This window comes from Rhamphochromis sp. 'chilingali' (assembly GCF_963969265.1).
Source record: "Rhamphochromis sp. 'chilingali' genome assembly, chromosome: 17".
Taxonomy (NCBI): Eukaryota; Metazoa; Chordata; class Actinopteri; order Cichliformes; family Cichlidae; genus Rhamphochromis; species Rhamphochromis sp. 'chilingali'.
In genome coordinates this window covers 28,919,276-28,939,557 of record NC_137944.1, presented here as the reverse complement: position 1 = coordinate 28,939,557, position 20,282 = coordinate 28,919,276, and the positions used below count along the sequence as shown (strand labels likewise).

At 38.9% G+C, this 20,282-nt stretch overlaps 2 protein-coding genes across 4 annotated transcripts; both read left to right on the top strand.

Moving 5' to 3' along the window:
• The first annotated feature begins 67 nt into the window (after positions 1-67).
• kdm1b (lysine demethylase 1B) lies at positions 68-13,454 on the top strand. Its single transcript, XM_080862771.1, has 21 exons — positions 68-233; positions 508-650; positions 1,809-1,930; positions 2,014-2,103; positions 3,388-3,499; positions 3,671-3,784; positions 3,869-3,907; positions 4,005-4,197; positions 4,324-4,508; positions 4,830-5,000; positions 5,126-5,200; positions 6,135-6,269; positions 6,729-6,900; positions 7,956-8,083; positions 8,433-8,564; positions 8,673-8,747; positions 8,857-8,973; positions 9,073-9,198; positions 9,618-9,740; positions 10,328-10,480; positions 12,087-13,454. Exons 1-21 carry the CDS (start codon positions 218-220, stop codon positions 12,168-12,170), a joined length of 2,505 nt encoding a protein of 834 aa, XP_080718897.1. The 5' UTR covers positions 68-217; the 3' UTR covers positions 12,171-13,454.
• Positions 13,455-13,892: 438 nt separating this feature from the next.
• Positions 13,893-20,207, top strand: LOC308385275 (uncharacterized protein). Of its 3 annotated transcripts, none has more exons than XM_080864113.1 (10): positions 13,893-14,206; positions 16,714-16,851; positions 16,955-17,080; positions 17,170-17,280; positions 17,369-17,512; positions 17,601-17,681; positions 17,793-17,912; positions 17,986-18,123; positions 19,528-19,659; positions 19,738-20,207. In XM_080864113.1, exons 1-10 carry the CDS (start codon positions 14,155-14,157, stop codon positions 19,812-19,814), a joined length of 1,119 nt encoding a protein of 372 aa, XP_080720239.1. In that variant the 5' UTR covers positions 13,893-14,154; the 3' UTR covers positions 19,815-20,207. The 3 variants fall into 3 exon arrangements, with proteins under 3 accessions (XP_080720239.1, XP_080720238.1, XP_080720240.1); XM_080864112.1 differs by having other exon boundaries at positions 17,983-18,123; XM_080864114.1 differs by lacking the exon at positions 13,893-14,206 and adding an exon at positions 16,453-16,517 and having other exon boundaries at positions 17,983-18,123.
• The last annotated feature ends 75 nt before the right edge of the window (positions 20,208-20,282 follow it).

Here is a 20,282-nt window from a genome sequence, read left to right as displayed (position 1 = left end):
ATGGTTACCCTGGCAGTACGGAGAGCGGCAGAGTTCAAAAATCAGAGCGACACGCCCATTTCCTCTTCAAAACCGGAAGTGGTATTCTGGAAACGACAGCGCATTGATTTTCGTCCCCACAACAATAAAATAGAGACAAAACAACGATTAAAAGCAAAAAGGCGTCTCAGAATTTCACTTGGACGTCGAGGGCTTGAAAGAAACCCCGCGGGCAGCCATGCTGTCGGACGCAGGTCAGTGCTAAAGAGGCGCCGCTGCTGCTTGCTAGGTGCTAAAGTGACAGCTGACGTTGTTGGGCAGATTTAAAGAGCTGGCTAATGTGCGCGTCTTTGCTATGTTTACATACCAATTGGCCTCGTGTTTCGGTCGCTTTTTTCAGCTATTTATAACCTGAGTGAATTCTATGTTTTTGCACACGTGTTCTATGTCATAAATATTTTGTCGACGTTAATACAGGCCCGAGCTGCACTACACAGTCACTATTATATTGTTGTCATTGGTGTTAAGACTATCCCGGTAATGCTTCTGGTGCACGGAGAGCCAAGAAGAGGAGCTCCGGGGAGTCACCAGGGGACGGACAGATACTGCGCTCCTCAGGAAGGCAGGTCAACGTCCGGGTGAAGCGCACCAACAACCCTCCACCTGGTCAGGTAAGGTACACAATGAGTTAATATAATGACTATATCTCGGTTAAGTTTCAGTTCGCATTCATGCAAAGTAGGGTCACACAAAGGTTTCAGTTTGGTTTTTAATGTTTCCAGGTGTGCAGTTTTAGGTAAATGTTGCTTTTATTATTATACTAGAAGGTTACTTTTCAGGGGGCAGTGTTTAAGCAATTCATCAACAAAGCACTTTTTAAAGCCAGTTGACTGGCAGTGATGTAGACGTAGAAGTCTTAGTCAACATACCACCAACACACCTCATGAAGTTATGAGGATTTGCCCCTTGACCTCTATTGAGGTTGTTGGGCCACCACTCTCTGGGTCTCTGTCGGGTTCATGCCTACCTGTTCACAGATCTTATCCACCCATAATCTTAATCTGTCTGTTTTGTCTCTGCATTCACTTAACTGCTCCTTGCAGTATGATTTTCACAAGGCCTGAAAAACCAGAGACACTCTCTATACCATCTCAAGTTGCAAAGCAATTATGCAGACCTTTTATACCTGTCACAGGTTTTGGGCATGAGATCTTCCTGTAGCATCTCAATTTATGCTACGATTCTTCTTACGGTTTTGCCGTAAGAAGACACTACTGATACTCAAAAGACAACGGAGCACAGCAGGTAGACTTTGGATCGGAGAGATGTTTTTGTCTCTAGATTCCCGTAACGCTTGCTATGACAGCTGTGTTATCCTTGCCAAAACCTTAGATTTTGAGCTTTCATTTGATACAGTATGACAGGACCAAGGTACTTGAAATCCTTCATTATTTCTAGTCTTCTCCTGCTAACTTTAACCAAATCCCATAATTTACAGGGAGATTCCTAAGCCCCCTATATAATATGTGCACCACATTGTTCAAATTCAATTTATGCCCATAGTCAGAATATGTATTTCTATATATATTATGTGTTCCTGAAGTCTGTCTCAAAGAAATTACTTTAAAAACCAAGGCTAGTTAGAACTGTCCAGTCAAAGCAACAAGATCCTAGGGTTGAAGCTAGGCTACGGCTTTTCCATGTAGTGTTTGTATGTTGGCCTGCATGTGGTTGTCTTGGAGTGTATGTTACGTTAAATTGTGATTGTGAATTGGACATAGGAATGAATGTGAGTCTCATGATATTTCATTTTTCTCTTTGGATTACAGAGCAAAAGAAAAGCCACAGACACAGAGGAAGAAGATGACCAGTCTGAGAAGAAGTACAGAAAATGTGAGAAGGCCGGGTGTTCTGCCATGTACCCTGTTTGTTTTGCAAGCGCATCTGAAAGGTAACATCAGATGTCAGGTAAATCAGATAGTTACTTATATCACTTTTTACAGTTCTCAAACAGCACTTCTTGTCTCTTTTCAGATGTGCTAAAAATGGGTACACGTCACGGTGGTATCATCTGTCATGTGGGGAGCATTTTTGCAATGAGTGTTTTGATCACTACTACAGAAGGTGAGACAAATGCAGGCTAAAGATATCAACAGTGTTTCTGTAGCACTGCTTAAAACACCTCTAAGTTGTTTACAGTGATTTCTGCTACATTAAGTTGAGAAGATGGATATTTTATGGTTTCCATCATCTCAGAAATTTAGTGGCACGCTTCCCTCTCTCGTTTGCAGCAATCTATTTAAAAATAAATGTTAACATACCAGGAAGGCACACAATTACAGTTACATACAGACAACATTTATAACAGCAAACTGCTCCCTGCAAAAAGAAGCATATCGTTAGCTTCATAGCATAAGTGCCTAAGTCATTGACTTAGTCAAATGACTTAGGCAATTATGCTATGAAGCTAACGATATTTAAAAGGTGTAAAAGAAAAGAAACTGCAGAACCCTCAACAAACAACTGTTCTGACTGACACGTGGTTTAAAAAGCTCAGAATTTCACATCAATCCACTGACAGTCAGATTAATGCATCATGTAATGTGTTACAGATGTTGTACTGATTGGCTGCAGTGCTGAGTGAAAAAAATAAACCTCTTAATGTACCAGTGGATCTACATTCCTACTCTCTCTAATTAATGCAAGCAAAGAGAAGAAACCGATATGGATACAAGCAATGGAAATGAGTGTCTTCTGAAGAGTATCTGGGCTCTCCCTTAGAGACAGGGTGAGCAGTTTAATCATTCAGGAGCAAGTCAAGACTAGAGCAGGAACCCCTCCACATTGAAAGGAGCCATATGATGTGGTTCAGCATCTGATTGGCACATCTAGGATCTGTTTCACGCTTATCAGACTGGGAGGAGATCCCAGGAAAAATTTAGGACATGCTGGAAAAAGTATGCCCTATGGCTGGTTTGGGAATTCCTTTGTGTCCCCTCAGAAGAACTAGAAGAGGTGGCCTAGTTGAGGGAAATCTAGACGTCAATGAAACTGCTGCTGAAAGGATAATTGGATGGATTGATATTATTCTATCTTTTTTTCCCTTCAATGTTCTTTCTAGAAGGGAGGAAACCAGTGTATAACATTTAATCTGAGTTTTTTTTTCTTTCCCCATATCAGTGCTGTTTGATTTTTGCCACTTGCTTTGAGTCATTAAATTATAAGCATGTATCGCTGTATACACGCAAACCTGAAACAGCCGTGGGTTCAGTGACATTACTTTTGAAATAATCTTGTCACATGTTCCTCAGACCTATTTACATTGTTTCTGCACTACCAAACTGTGAAGCTGTGAGTTACTTGTCAAAATAATTAGAATAACTTTTTTTTTTTGCTCCTTCACTTCAGTCACAAAGACGGCTTTGAGACCTTTGCTTTGTGGAAGAAAGTGTGGACTAGTAATGGGAAAAGTGAGCCCAGTCTTAAAGCTTTCATGGCAGATCAGCAGCTGCCATACTGGGTATGTATAAGAAGCTTTTCTGGTTCTAGATACATGTATTAACTGTTCACACATATGACACGTAGCTACATGTGTGAACAGTTAATACATGTATCTGGTTCTAGATACATGTATTAACTGTTCACACATGTAGCTACGTGTCATAAATACTCTCATGTTCATTTCTTTCAGGTTCAATGCACCAAACCCGACTGCAGGAAGTGGCGCCAGCTGACCAAGGAGATCCAGCTCACTGCCTCCTTAGCAGCAGCATACCGCTGTGGGATGAAGTTCAACAACATTAAGGTAAAGAGGGAAAGATATAATCATCGATCCCCATCAAGACAAAAATCTATTTTTCTGATAAAAATCTTGCTCATTTGCCTACAGAGCGAGGAACCCGACCAGTGCTCCCAACCAGAGGACTTGGTAAGCTAGTTGTGTTTGCTAGAATCTGTTTGAGGACAGTGTGTAAACTTTACAAGTTACTGCATTTGTTTAATGCTGAGCTGTTTTATTCCTGAAGAGAGTGGCAGAGGTGACGGACAGCTGGTGGCATTCAATGCTCATTTTGCCGCCACTGTTTAAAGACAGCCCAGCCAGCCCTTTCCTCACTGCGTACTACCCCGACTGTGTGGGGATGAGTCCATCAGGTTCTTCTAGCAACATGTCTCTGGGCGAGCTGAGGGCGGATCACTGCAGAGCTGCTCAGCCTCAAAGTAAGTCTGAGTTCAGAAGAAATGCCATATTTAAGCACCTACTATTCACCATGCTATTTTTTTTTTTACACATAATTACTGTTTTGTGTCCCCATTGGAGATCCTGATCATTATTATGTCCCTCAGTTCCAGGCTTGTGTCCATACTTCCAGCCCTTCTACCAGCCAAATGAGTGCGGAAAGGCTCTGTGTGTGCGGCCTGATATGATGGAGCTAGATGAGCTTTATGAGTTTCCAGAGTTTTCCCGCGATCCCACCATGTATCTGGCTCTGCGTAACCTTATCCTGGCCTCCTGGCACAAGAACTGTAAGGTACAACAAAGCCAAAAGTGACCACTGGGGTCATTTAAAATCTCAAATAAGGGTGAAAAAGATCACTCAGAATCACCAATGTTTTTTTTAATTAAATTTTATTTTAGTGTAGAAAAATATTTTAAATTCAGAGGTGTCATGGGATTTGTCTTTGTACAAATAATAAAACTCAACCAGTTTAATATGTTTAAACTAGGCAATATATAATGCGCATGCGTTCTTTTCACCTTTTCCTACAAAAAAGGAACAGAAATCTCCAAAAGAACAACAAACAAATAAAACAATTAGATTTTCTTCCTGTTTTCCTTCCTGTTTTTGAAGGAGGTGCTGACTTCAGAGAAATGTGCCCAGCACATCATTGTTCGTGGGTTGGTGCGTGTGCGCTGCGTGCAGGAGTTGGACCGAGTGCTCCATTTCATGACCAGGAAGGGTCTCATCAACACCGGTGTGCTGGCAGCAAAACAGCCTCTGCTCCCAGAAACATACTGCTCTGTGAGCGTCCTCATCTACACAAGATTATTACACATCTGTAATGTCATGTGAAGTTTTTATTGTTTTTGCTACTACTTATTTTCTTATGTTTTTTAGCACCTTGTACATTTTATGATTTTATGCAGAAAAATGTTATCATCATTGGTGCCGGGGCTTCAGGACTGGCTGCTGCACGCCAGCTGCAAAACTTTGGCACTCAGGTAAAGATCCTCATCTCGCCTGGAGTCTCGTTCCATCTCCCCTGATTGTGATCAAATAGTTAATTTTGCATAGGAAGTTTCCTGTTTGTATGAGGACCATGAAAACATTTCATTTCTCTGCTGTCGGCCAAGAAGGTTGTGTTTTTGGTAGTATTTCTGTGCACATCATTCACTCTGTAAACATGATAGCTCTAAAAGTTTTTAATGAATTCTTTATAAGGGCGTAGAGTGGAGTTATGTTAGCAATCCATTAAAATTCAACCTACTTTCACCAAAGCCTTGTAACTTACAAATGATGGTTTTTGTAAGCGTGGTGCGTATTGTCAACATAGAAAGTACCATATAAAGATTTAAAATATCATGTCACATCTGACCTTTGACCTCTCCTTCAATGTCAGTCAATAGATCTGAACGTCAAAGTGATAAACAAGTTATATAGAGCTATCTAAAACTATGTTTACTACCATTGTTTGTATTCACAACGTATGGGGAATGAGATATGGGGTGTTTTACTGTTTACAAATGCTCAGTTCTTACTAACTGAGGGTATTATGCACACTTGGCGTAGTGTGCCAAGAAAATGTCCTCTGCTCAGAGAAATCCTGCTCACTGCATATTTTCTTTTTCGGGCCCGGTTGTGTGGGGAAAATCCCAGTAGACTGAAAAACACAGACTAGCCCATCAGACACCAACAGCCATGCCACGTTCAAAGTCCCTTAAATCACCTTTCTTATCCATTCTGATCCTTGGTTTAAACTTCAGCAGGTCGTCTTGATCATGTCTACATGCTTAATTGCATTGGGTTTTACCATGTGATTGGCTGAGTAGATATTTGCATCAATAAGCAGTTGAACAGGTGTACCTAATGAATTGTTCTGTGAGCGTATTTCACCCTGATGAGTTTTACATACTCTTCGTTTGTTTGGGCTTACAGGTGGTGGTGCTCGAGGCGAGAGACAGAATAGGTGGTCGGGTGTGGGATGATGCCTCTCTGGGTGTCACTGCGGGTCGAGGAGCTCAAATCGTTAATGGCTGTGTAAACAACCCCATTGCCCTGATGTGTGAACAGGTAAGAATGAATGTGCTGAAATTCACCTATTTCTGATAAATCTTAAGTCAGAGCTTTGCAAAAGTTTCAGTTTTAATGCCAAAATATTTTTAAACCCCTATTCCTTTTTGTAATGAATACAGAAATGCAGCTTCAGTGTTGCATTGTTGAAAGGACAGGTTACAGGACACTTTGGGACTCTCCAAGTTCATACTCTTAGAAGTTAATATTTTGAGACTGTGCCACCTGTGTTCAGTCTTCTTTACCTGCCATGGTGAACCTAGGGTTGAGATATGCTGATCATAGTTTTGTTTGTTTTGTTGTATATATTTAAGTTTACCTGGAAGTCCTTTTTACAGACTTGTCCATGCTCACAGTACATAGACATGCATTGTTTTTATTTTTTTTTAAATGCATATTAAATTTGATAAATAAAAAAACACTACTATTAGGTACCCTTTTGTGACTTCTCTCCTGTAGTTGGGCATCAAGATGCACAAGCTCGGAGAGCGATGTGACCTCTTTCAGGAGGGAGGGCAGGTCACTGACCCTGCCATTGACAAGCGCATGGACTTCCACTTTAATGCCATCCTGGATGTGGTGTCAGAATGGAGGAAGGACAAGTCGCAGAACCAGGACACAGCACTGGGAGGTGCTGTCATCATGTGTTTCACTGAAGCTCCTTTTGCTTAATTCTTTTTGATGAGAATTCCCAATGAGAGAAGAAAAGTCTCACAAAGCTACTCTTCCCTCATCACGTTTGGGTCATAATCTTAGAAAATATTTCTTAGTGTTTGCACTTATCAGCCAATAATTACGCTGCAGTCAGGACTTTGAACTCTGTGTATAAAATACTGATGTCATGGCTGTTTTATTAAGAAGTAGTTCTAAAATCATAGACTGTTTATAAAAGATGGCCATAACCACTATGACACTTGTGAGTGAGGTCCAGCTGCTCACCCTAAAACACACCCTGCTTTTTTTTGTCAGTTTGATTTTAATAGGAACCATAATTTATTAAATGAATATTGTGTTAAATAAGCCTAGAAACTAGCAAATAAGATCAGAAAATCATCAGAGAAGTGTTTGCTAAGATCACAGATCAACTGACTTGTAGGATCATATTTCCTAAGACTTCTTCTGTGCAAGTCCTTTTTTTAAACTAAATGAGTCGCCCCCTGCTGGCCAATACAATGCATGGTTAACTTTCACATTGGCTTCAAATCAAATCAAATCAAATCAAATCACTTTTTATTGTCACATCACATGTGCAGGCACACTGGCACAGCACATGCGAGTGAAATTCTTGTGTGCGAGCCCCACAAGCAACAGAGATGTGCAAACACAACAACACAAACGAGCAAAATACAAGAATGGCCAACCTGAAACTAATAAATATATGTACAATATATAATAGTGTATGCATTTCTGGATGTGTATACTAAATATTTTCCTACGTGTGTGTGTGTGTGTGTGTGTGTGTGTGTGTGTGTGTGTGTGTGTGTGTGTGTATACACATTTTTACAAATTAAATAGTAAAAAAATAAAATAATAATAATAATAATAATAATAATAATAAAAAAATATATATAAAATATACAGAGTTCATGTTTCAGATGATCTTTCATATTCTGGAGGAGTGCTCCTCAGCAAAGCTCCTGTACAGAAACAGGAAATATTTGTGTCTGTGGCATTTTCTCGTTACAGAAAAAGTCCAAGAAGTTAAGAAGAACTTTCTCCAGGAGTCTGGGATGCAATTCAGTGAGCTGGAGGAGAAGGTGCTTCAGTTTCACCTCAGCAACCTGGAGTTTGCCTGTGGAAGCACATTAGACCAGGTCTGGAAACTAAACTTAAAAAGAGCTTTTCAGATTTATTTTGTTGTAATTTTTTATGAGTTTAACAGAAAGGTCAGGCTGGGGGTTTATTATGATGAAAACTGTAACTTCCCGCATCGGAAATTATTCACGCTCTGAGATGACTAATACGAATTAGTCTGTTTGAGGTGTGAGGTTTGTTTTTTATTTTTAGTGGAAAGTCTTTCAGTGTTTCTGATCCCTTAAGAAAGACATTTTAAGGTGAATGTAGTCAAACATATTGTGTTTTTTATTTGTGAGGATTTATGTAAATTGTATTAGATTATAGCACTGGGACTGAAAGTGAATTTTTTTCTGGCTGTTTCTGTAGGTATCGGCAAGATCCTGGGACCACAATGAATTTTTTGCCCAATTCTCAGGAGACCACACTTTACTTACCAAGGGCTACTCTGTTTTACTCTACAAACTGGCCGAGGGCCTCGACATCCACACAAAGTGTCCGGTCTGTATTCCAGTTTTTTAAACTCTATAGTTTACCTTGAATCCACCTGTATTACATTCTTGAAGTCTTATGCTTATTAGATAAAAGTTTACTTTTTAAAAATTGTAGGTTCAGGCCATTGATTACTCAGGTGACGTTGTCAAAGTTACCTCCTCTGATGGGTCGCAGTGGACAGCACAGAAGGTAAAAACATCTTTGCTGTGATACTGTACAGTTTCTGTTATCTAAATACAGAATCTTATGATCTCAGTTAATCTTTTAGTTACTCTAACAGCCTAATGTCATCTTTCAGGTCCTTGTTACAGTTCCTTTGACTTTGCTTCAGAGGAACCTGATTCAATTCAACCCTCCACTTCCTGAAAGGAAATTGAAGGCGATCCACAGTCTGGGGGCGGGTATAATAGAAAAGGTCATTAAAGTTCAACTAACCTGTGCTGCAGTAGAATAAAAAGGATGATGAAGTTGCTTCCCGGTAGTTGCTCATATTTACTCTTTGTTCTGTGTGCAGATCTCGCTTCAGTTCCCGTACAGATTCTGGGACAAAAAAATCCAAGGAGCAGACTACTTCGGTCACATCCCACCAGGTCTTGAAAAGAGAGGCATGTTCAGTGTCTTCTATGACCTGGATCCACAGGTGTGTTTTTGTTCTTGTGTTGAGCGGTTTGGAGACAAGGTTAGAGAGGCAAAGCTAAGGTGGTTTGGACATGTGCAGATGAAGGAGAGTGAATGTATTGGATAAAGATGGTGAAGATGGAGATGACAGGCAGGAGAAAAGGATGAAGAGTAAAGAAATGGTTCGTGTATGCAGTGAAGGAGGACATGCAAAGCGTAGGCGCAATAGAAGAGGATGCTAGAAATGGGGTAAGATGGTGGCAGATGATCGACAAATCAGAGAAACAGCCAAACGAATAAGAAGTTTATCCACGTGGCCCAAAGTTAGAGCCGCTGGTGTTAGGCTGCAAAATTGTATTTATATTTAAATTGGCAAATGTTGTAGAAAAAGATGGAGGAGATTAATACAGAATCTAATGGTTTAAATGTGTGTTTGTGTAGAGGAAGCAGGCTGTGCTGATGTCTATTATCAGTGGTGACGCCGTTTCTTCTGTGCGGGACATGGAGGACAAAGAGGTGGTCGATGAGTGCATGAGGGTACTGCGGGAACTTTTCAAAGAGCAGGTAATCCTCCTACTTCTCCTAAAATCTTTCAGGAGTTATACTTAGAAGTTTGAGAATAATAAAGAAATAATAGGAGTATTTAAAAAAACAACAACAAAAAAAACCAACCAAAAATCATATTTTTGAAATGAGAGAGAACTCAGTCTGAAATTTGTTATATGATATTACCAGAAACCTTCCAAGAAAGTTAATTTGGATTCAATGTGTTATACCTGGGGAAATATCACATTGAAGTAAGATCCTCTGTCAGAGATTAAAATATTTAAGGACTCCAAACATCCATCAATCAATATTCATAGACTCATTGTGTCAGATATTTACACAAAACAACTGAACAACTTACCTTTTGATATTTATTCTTTTTATTTTTTTTAAGATACAGGAATTTAAAAAAATATATTTTAATGGCTCTACCTACAGCCATTAAAATATATTTTGGACAATGCTGACTTGAAATTTTGTATATCTCCTAATCAGAGGTGTATTATTTTCCCCTGGATTCCTGTTTTTTCATTTTTTTATTGTATTTATTTTTTTAGTTCCCAATGCTCTCATTTAAGTTCAAATTTATATATGCATGTATTTAGGAGGTTCCTGAGCCAATGAATTTCTTCATCACTCATTGGAGCAAAGACATCTGGTCCCAGATGTCCTACAGCTTTGTGAAGACAGGGGGCAGCGGAGAGGCCTACGACGTTCTCGCTGAAGACGTGCAGGGAAAGGTGTTCTTTGCTGGCGAGGTAATATTTTTCTAATTTTTACCAAATGAGTCCAGAAACGTCAGGTTTTATGAAGTGCTACTGAGGCATTTATTTCATTTCTATTTTACATAAATGTGTTTTGCATTAACACGATCCTGCTGTGGCTGTATGTATCACACTAACTTTGCATTCTTAATCTTTGTTGTAGAAATTGAGTCGCACAAGGCCTGTAATAGTGAGCCGCCTCATGTTTCAGTTATTTTTACAGGAATCATTTTAAATATTCGTTTTAGAGTCTGACTGAACGTTGACAGAAGTCAACGTTCAGATTTAGGGAAACGAGATTTAGGGAAACAAGTTACTGCTTGTTTCCCTAAATCTCTTCTACAAAGGCAAGAGTGCAAAAGTTATGTGAGCCACAGACATTCTACATTTAATCACACTATCTCTGGCATCTTTTTTTCAATCCAGCAGGTTGAGGGGGCGAAAATTAAATGATATTCGAGTCTTCTGTAGATGATGTCCAACAAAGATTTCTATTCAAAGATAACTTTTCTGATGTTCTAGAGCTGTTTAACACTAAAACAGACCTAAGTGGATAAGGATGAATTTGCTTATGTTTTGTCACTTAGAGAATCTAAATTCATTTGGTCAGTGCTTTGATGTCTTTCCCCTGTAACAGGTCTATCAAATTTTATCAAAGTCTTCCAGTAAGCTGCTCTGCTCAATAAGAATGATTCTGGAGCAGCAGTCAGGCCTTGCATCCTTCTCTCCTGTTGTTTTCCTGCTCTGACAAATTAAAATGTCTCCTGCTGTGGAAATGGTCCCTATACACTTAAGGCCACTGTGTTAGGTACACCTTTTCAAATGCTTATTAATGCAAATATCTAATCGGCAAAACACATGGAAGCAGCTCAGTGCGTTTTGGAAAGTAGAGATGGGCAAGATGACCTGCTGAAGCTCGAGCTGAGGATCAGAATGGGAAAGAAGAAGATTTGAGAGAATTTGACTGTAGCATGGTTGTTGGTGTCACAGGATGGTCTGAGTATTTTCATAGCTACTGATATTTTCCCACACAACCATGTATTGAGGTCAGAGGAAAATGGCCAGACTGCTTTGAGCTGATACTAAGGTAACAGTAATTCAAATAACCACCCAATTGTACTGAAGCTAAGCAGAAGAGCATCTTTGAATGCAAAACATGCAAAACCTTGAAGCAGATGGGCTACAGCAGCAGAAGACCACACAGGAACAGGAAACTGAAGCTACAATTCTCATAGGCTCACCAAAACTAGACAACAAAAAGTTGGAATTGTGTTGTCTGGTCTGATAAGTCTCTATTTCTGCTGTGACACTTGGATGGAAGGGTCAGAATTTGCGATCGATAACATGAAAGCATGGATCCATTCTGCTTTGTATCACAGGTACAAGCTGCTGGTATAAGAAGGTACGGGTGTTTCCTGGACCTCCTGATTATTATTTATATTCTATAGCCTATCTAACCTCTCTGAAGACCAAAAGGAGGTCCAACACAGTATTAAGAAGATGTAGCTAACAAAGTGGCCATGAGTGTATATGGGTATTTTTAAACTAGCTCTATGTGTCTGTGAAATGTGCTTTTAATGCATTTTGTCCCTTATATCAGGCAACCAACAGACACTTTCCTCAGACTGTGACGGGAGCCTACCTCAGTGGCGTCAGAGAGGCCAGCAAGATGGCCGCTATGTAACCTGTCACTCCCAGAGCACTCATAAACACCAGCACGGACTCACGGGTTGCACCGAACAACAGACCATTAATAAAGTTGGACTGTGTTGTCTCACTTGCTCCACTTGAAACACTGTTTTGCTGTACTGTAATGTATCTGATCAGCAAAGTGTCGTGAATGATTTTTCAGTAGTGGGGTTAGCCAGGGCCTGGTTCGACATATCTAACAAGTGCTTTTTATTTATATCAAAATCCAACAGGTAACATGTTGGTGACAAGATGCAAAAAAAGAAAAACAAAATTATGAGGAAGTCTCCATAGCCCCTAAGTAGCTCTGCCTAACTCTGCTGTGCTGGAAAGGAGGATGGTATTTTGTTTTAATGATATTTGTTTTTAGCAATGCATGAAACATTGGAAAATCTGAGTGATCTGATCATAAACTTAACCGAATATAATTTAACCTCCAATCATCAGGTTTTAAGTGATTATAGGATATATATGTAACATGTCTTCTTTGAGAATTACCAATGTTTTCTACAACTGTAGTGATTTGACTCGTTCTATTTGTGAGTCACGTGTTGCTATAAATGGTGAAGTTGAATGGATGAAAGGATATATATATGTAATACAAGTACCTCTACAGTAGCTCTTTATTTAAATCAACAGCAGCAAAATGAAAAAAATCACCTGTGAAAAATTGAATGACCCTTTGAGCTAAGGTTGATCACCTGGTTGTCCCCATATTTTCTCAGGGATGCGTTCAGGACACTTTTCACCCATCAAACTAAACCTAATGAGTCATAGAGTAAAATTATAAGAACTGACAGTTTTAAAGGCAGTTTTTGTGAAGAAAAACCGCAACTAACCAAAGTATTAAAACTCCACACTGCTCTTGTATTTATTCTTGAACAGTTAATTTCCTGAGGATTGTTGAGCAGCACAGACTCTTCTCACTTTTTTTTGATTAATATTGACTGATTTGTCATTAGGTTCATATGATTGTCTAGATCAGCACATTTACAGCATGTGGTCATGTCCTGTTTGTCATTATAGTGCTCTAGTATTTATCTTGTATGTGTGTAATAAACTGAGCTACCAACTGCCACAGTAATCACGTTTACTCGTGGATAATTTTTTTTCCTGCTTAAGTCATACTAAGATCAGAATCGTACAGAAACTACACAAATGTTTTGGGTTCCTCCTCATTGCTTTATATTTTGCTTCCAAGGAGACAGACTTTCTTCCAAACTTTTAAAGGTGTTGAGTAGTAGTTCTCCAGGCTTTAAAAATTTTTTCTTTGGGCATTGGCTGCTTGTTTCACTTTTTTCAGTCCCTATATTTGTCCATTTTCAGAGGAATGTTTTGTTTATTGAACCACTAAATAATCTGAACAATTATGAATTATTCTTCATATTAATTTTACATTAATAAAAAATAACTACGTTTATTTTGAGCAAACATCGAGTAGTCTTACTGCTCCTTAAAAGGTTAGTCGACTATGTCCCAAAAAAGTAAGTAATATTAAATAAATAAATAATATTTTATTAATAGTAAAAAATAAAAAATGACGGAATGAAGACTGAATTTCTCTCACAGATGTTTTCTTTTTATTTCAAATCCAGAATTCCTTCTGCGCCATGTCTGACTCTGGTTTAGATTAGTTGCTAGGTTTTGTTGCGAGGAAACCGTGGAGCCAGTAGACCAATGACGTTAATAAGCGTCATCAATGCGAGCCCAAGTGCATTCCCTCCCAAAACTAAAGCGGAAGTAAACAAATCAAACATGAACTGGGACCGTATTACACCCGTTATTGCAAAATCTGCTTGTTAAACTGTAGCTTTAGATTGCGGGTCGGTTCTGTTAATATCGGCTCATAAATACATCCTAGAGGCAGCTGAAACGAACCGCCACCTTCAACCCACAGCGAAAATCGAGTAACAGTAAAATCAAGTTGGCGCGTTTTTACTGCGGATGAAGAGCAATATTTGCTTACACTGACCAACATAATGGACTGTAGCACCGCTGACCTGCACGCTAACGTGGCACACGACTCTGCAGGTAGCCGGATGCTGTTCTTAATTTTATCTGAAGAGGCAAACATGTTATTGAACTGCGCAGCTAACTGCTAACTTAGCTTATAACTTCGCGGTAATGCACCCACGCCACTGCTGATAGCTTGATTTAAAAGCGTTAATCATGGAAAAGTTTAACCTGATTTAATTCAGTAATTATGTTTTTAACGGTGTGTATGGTTTGATCAGAGATTTTTGCAAAACATCACTTTTGCACACAAGACGTACTTCTGGTATTAATGATAAAACTGTGATGGATAATGGAAACTTAGCTAAACACTACACTCTTCTCCTCATACTATAGTTATTGCACGTGTAACTAGACCACATTCACGTGTACGTTTTGCTTTTGACTTTGGAGATTTTAAATTCATATAAGAAAATATGTTCCTTTATAGTAATACATAATTAAATCCCCAATATTTGATCAATGATAAGTCTAGCTAAGATTAGCTCAGTGTGGACCAGATACATCATTGAGTGGCTGTATATTCATAGGTTATTATCAGGAATGTATTCAAAGGGAAAGAAAGGACAGAATACTAGAGATGCTAGGCATCAGAAAAAGATGGCATGGGAAAGCTCAAAGTGAGTTTTGTATGCAACTCGACACTACGGATGGAGAAAATAGGCCGGGGTGAGTAGTAAGGAGTAACTGAGGGCATCTATGAAGAGAATGAAGGGTGGGGAGAGATGAAGACATGACATACCTATGGAAGTATGGAGAAGTCTAGGAGAGAATGTCTTTGGAATCAGTATACTTTATTAATCCCCAAGGAAATTATGTGGGTTACAGTTGCTCCAAGACAGTAACAGACTAAACTATTTAAATAATACAATATGTTACAGAGTTTACGAACTTATGAAGTAGCGCTAATATATACAAATTGCGCCCATCACATCACATACACATCACCGATTTTACAGAGGTGATTATAAACATCAAGAATATTGACAAAGAATTTTACAGAGGTGGAATATATATGATTCACATTTAACTCTGTGAATCTGTGAATTTTGTAATTTGCTATTTTACTGTAGAGCGTGTGCAAAAAAGGGTAACTATTATTGCAGTGTTTACAGTGTATTAGGTGGAGGAGTTGTACAGGGAGATGGCCACGACAGGAATGATTTCCTGTGTTGTTCAGTGGTGCTTTTTGGTAATCTCAGTCTCTCACTGAACGTGCTCCCGTGACTACTTGGAGAGTAAGAGGATGCCTGAGGGATGGAAAAGACAGACTGGTACTGATTTTCAAGAATAAGGGAAATGTTCAGTGCTGTAGTAACTACAGAGGGATAGAGTTGATGAGTCATTGTTGAAGCTAGGCTGAGAAGAGAAGTTATGAGGTGACGATCTGTGAGGAGCTGTGCGATTTCTTTCTGAAAAATAATACTACAAACGTGATGTTTTGAGAGTGTTGATGGAGAAGAATATAGAAGGTTTGATGGAGGTGCAGGACATGATGATGGTCATGGTGAGTACAGTGAGATAGTAGTGTAATGGGTGGAGGTATGATTACATTGGGGACTGAGCTGACAATATTAAGATTGTAATGGGGACTAACCAGAATGGATAAGATTAGAAATGAGTACATCAGAGGGGCAGCTCAGGTTGAGCTGTTTGGAGGCAACGTTAGAGAGACAAGGCTGAGATGGTTTGGACATGTGCAGAGGGATATATGTGGATGGATATATTGGAGGAGTTGGTATGACAGAGGAGATTGCTAAGAAAAGGTTGAGATTGAGGTAGATGATCTGCTGTGATGACCCTCAAAAGGGAGCAGCTAGAAGAAGAAAATGATGATGTACTCAGCGTATGATAAGAAAGGGATGTACTGAGCCAATGCATGATAAATGGATATTGCTAAATAAGTTGTCATTTCACAATCATACTGCACCATATGACATACAGTATGATATGGTGCAACTGTGGCACCAATCAAGAAAGTTAAAGATCAACATTGGATTTTTGTATAGAAAGAAACGCTTTTTCTCATCCACTGGGTGTAGCATCGTAGCAGTCTGCAGATTTATATTTTATTTTTATTGTGACATTGTTTATATGAATGATTCTGCATCCAATTTGAAGCCTCTTGAGCCTTGGTATTATTGTGCGCTGGGTTTTTTGCAACTATCTTTGAACATCCTGTTTTATTTATGAACATGTATATTGCGTTCTTCTCTGTCTGTCTAAAGTCTTGTATTTTTTTGTCTTTGTTGAAAAAAAGATCTTGATCTGAGATGACCTGTTCAAATAAAGGAATTAATCGTAATAATAATCAGTCTGTCAAATGAAGGTGAATGCAATAAGAAATCATCATATGAATGCTGTTTTTTTTATTAAATCACAAATATGATTTGATTTTTGAAAAGATTTCATATTAAGTAGCTTATCCTTTTTTCTAAAGTAACATTAACTACATTATTACATTTGCTGTATCAAAAATACTGATATTTACAGTTATTTATCCGACTGTGTGTCTGACTAATCAGATGGGAGCTCCAGCAGTGATGAGGACTTAGTGCCTCTATCAAAGCTGCTGATGAGGCAACAGAGTGATGAGAAGGAGTCATGCGACAATACCCGCAGCTTATCCTCCAACTCCAACAATAAATCAAAAAAGGACAAAGGTGATGATAATACCAGCTGTTTTATCAGTAAAAGTGTTTACACTAAATATTTCTCCAACCAATTATTTGATTAAATTTTGCATGTTTATATCTTCTCTCACAGGTTCAGATGGCTCCTCGGATGATGAGCCGCTAGTAAAGATGAAGACAAGCCTTGCACCACCTAAGAAACAAGAGAAAAAGGAAAACACACCACCCAAATCTAACAGCACAAATAACAAGAACACAGGTGACCCCATGCTTTTTTCATTGTTTGTTCTTCTGACTTGTGTATAGAGTGAATGGCTTCACATTTTTGCTTTCTGTGTTTAAATACAGACGAAGACTCTGACAATGAGCCTTTGATAAAAATTGCCAAAATTTCCTTGAAAGCTGTGAAAAAACCTCCCTCAGTTCCAACCAAAAAAGCTGCTGGTAGAAAGAAGAAAGGTGAGATGACTTTCTCTCCAGTGGACTGGGGTATCGTCAGACATCTGCTATATCAGATACTTACTTTGGGATTCCTTTTCTCACACAGAGTCACTGGGCAAGGACGACAGCTCCGATGATGAGCCTTTGAGTCAAGTTGCCGAGAAACCTCGGTCACGGCACGAGAGAAGAGCAGCTGCTGAAAAAGCAAACCCGGTTACCAAATCCAAAAGAAATGCTGCAAAGAAAAAGGGTTGGTTTGAAAGTTTGAGCTCAACTAAAATGAAAAAATCCCACAAGACCTTTATTGAGTTCAAATAACTTGTTGCTGTTTCGTTTAGTTAAATATACTGAGACGTCCACTGACAGCTCAGATGATGAGCCACTGGCGGCGATAAAGAGGAAGTCATCGAAACATAGAGGTAGGCAAAGTCTTCAGTAGGCTGAGCGCAAGGATTGATTTTAAGCAGGTTTTAACTATAGGTAGTTTCGTTTTTAGCCTCTTAAATTTTAAAACAGCGCTTCTTTTGCAGACAGCAGCTCAGATGATGATGTGCCCCTTGTGGACCTCGTTGCCAAGAAAAGGAGGCCAGTGAAGAAAAGCCCAAAGAAGAGCACCGTAACACGAGGGCGAGCATCAAACAAGAGAAAAGGTACTCTCACAGCACTGATGACTTGAACAAAACAAAGAAAAGTTTAAAACATTTTCAATCTTTGTTTTAGCAGAAGTCAGTGATGATAGCTCAGATGAAGAACCGTTGATTAATCTTGTGAAAAAACCTCGTGCTATCAAAAAACCCAAAACAAAGGCTCCCACTCCGAAGAAGAAGAGCACTCCTTCTAGGAGTCCAAGAAAGAAGCCAGGTAAAGACTGACCACACCACTCTGAGATGTCACATTTATAACTTAGAAGTTTGAGTCATTACGTTGAAATCTTCAGCTTTTGATTTGATATACTGTACCTTTATTAGTCCCACAAGGGGAAATTTCATAAGGCTGCCGCAATGGCGGCGCCATCTTACCCTCCGACCATACATACATGACGCAAAACATCACATGGGGAAGACGGTCAGAGAGGTATAACAATGGAAAATGCACCACATGAGGAAAGATAAGGAGAAAAAAATAACTCCCCTCAGACTGAGCTCCAACAGGGAGATCAGTTTGAGAACAGAAAAAAACACCTCTGCACATAGCACATGAAAAAAAAACCTCTTAATACACCAAAGAAACACATGACAAGCAACAGGGGTGGGTAAAGGGTGAGAGACAGCCGATTTAGACAGTACATCCAGGCCTGCGTGCGCTGGTCTCCTTGATCCACCGTCAGCATCGGAAGGGAATAAGCCTCGAAGGCGTTTGGAAAGGGAGGGGGGATGAGTGTGTGCATATCAGTGTATATGTATGTGTGTGCGTGTCCAGAGTTCAGCTGAGACAGTGCATTCAGAGACTCTGCCATGCAAAATTAATTTATTGTTTTTTTTAATATATTTTTAGCGGTAGAAACAAACTTCCATACTGTAAGTAAGTAAGTAAGTAAACTTTATTTATTAAGCGCTTTTCACAGACAGGTAATCACAAAGCGCTGTGCACAAATATTAAAATATTAAAATAAACAATAAAATCAATAGACATTATATACAATGTAAAAGATCAAATGTAAATAATGTAAAAAAATATATAAAATATGTAGATCAACAAAAGGCTTTGTTGATCCGTTTGGTGTAGTAACAAACATATGTCTTACAAGCTTCTGAAATATTAAACAATTTGTCACAATTGTTTAATTGGCTTCCTTAATCGGCTGAATATTTGATTTTGAGCTCACATTTTTCACTCTACAGGCATCAGTTTATCAATAAACAAGGAGGACAATTTGTCAACTTTGAATATTAATTTTCTCAAAGCCGTCTAGAGACTGTCTGGAGTCTACTACATAAATTACACAAGTAGACCACACCTAGGAATGTGCTAAAGTCTTAGCCATGGTAACTGACACAAGTGTAAGCATTAGCCATTCGGTGTATTTTAATGTCTTCCCTCTCTGCTGTGCCTCTGATTGGTGGATAATTCTGATGTGTTTTCACAGGAAATGCTTTCTAGTTAACCCGTCAACCTACCAGCGTTTTAGCAGCGAGCACAATCCCATCAGAAATTGAATTAATTATGTTTGTTTTTCACACAACTTCAAATGACACTTGTCTATGAATGCTGCTTCTCTCATGTATTCATGTTGACTTTAAATTAATATTGCTTCTGATTCATCAGGTAACAGTGCAGATGACAAGCCATTGAAGGCAGCTAAGCATCCACAAGTGACCAAAACCCTGACAATCCTACTAGAGAGGTGTGATGCTGGACACGCTGGGGCAGCAGGAAGCCTAAAGAAAGCCAGCAAAGGTATAAACTGCATACCAACTCATTACTAATGCTACAGTAAAATGAAAGTAAATAACACAGTTTTCTTATTCATGAAAGGAGAAAAACATGTTGCTGAAAAACCAGAGGAGGAGGAGGATTCGGCCGGTTCAGAAGAATCTTCAGAAGAAGAATAAGTAAATGAAACAAATTTCTCAAAGCGTTGTGAAACATAACGGTCACAGTTAGTGTTCATGTAAACTTCTTCACTGTGCTTTAGCTCACTATTTGTTAATTTATGCCCATTACATTTTTACTCCAGATTTTAGGTGTGGGACCAAATTTTGTGGGTTCCTTAAAGATTTTATGCACTGTCTTTGATGCTTTGTTTTTTAATGTTACGTGCCAATTGTTTGCAATTTTTGATTCCTATGAGTTTAATTTAAAAAAGAAGAAAACAGTGTAGCTCTCATTGCTGTAAGTTACATTTCACCTTTCAGGCATTTTAGCTTTTTAAGTACACCCTCAGCATGCAGCTATAAAATTCGTTGTGTTGGAATTAAAGTCCTTTCACAAAGAAATTCACATAAGAGTAAGTCACATTTGTTCAGCTTTCAGTGATTCTTTTTTTGTCATTGTTTGTCATGCTAATAACCCAAATCACA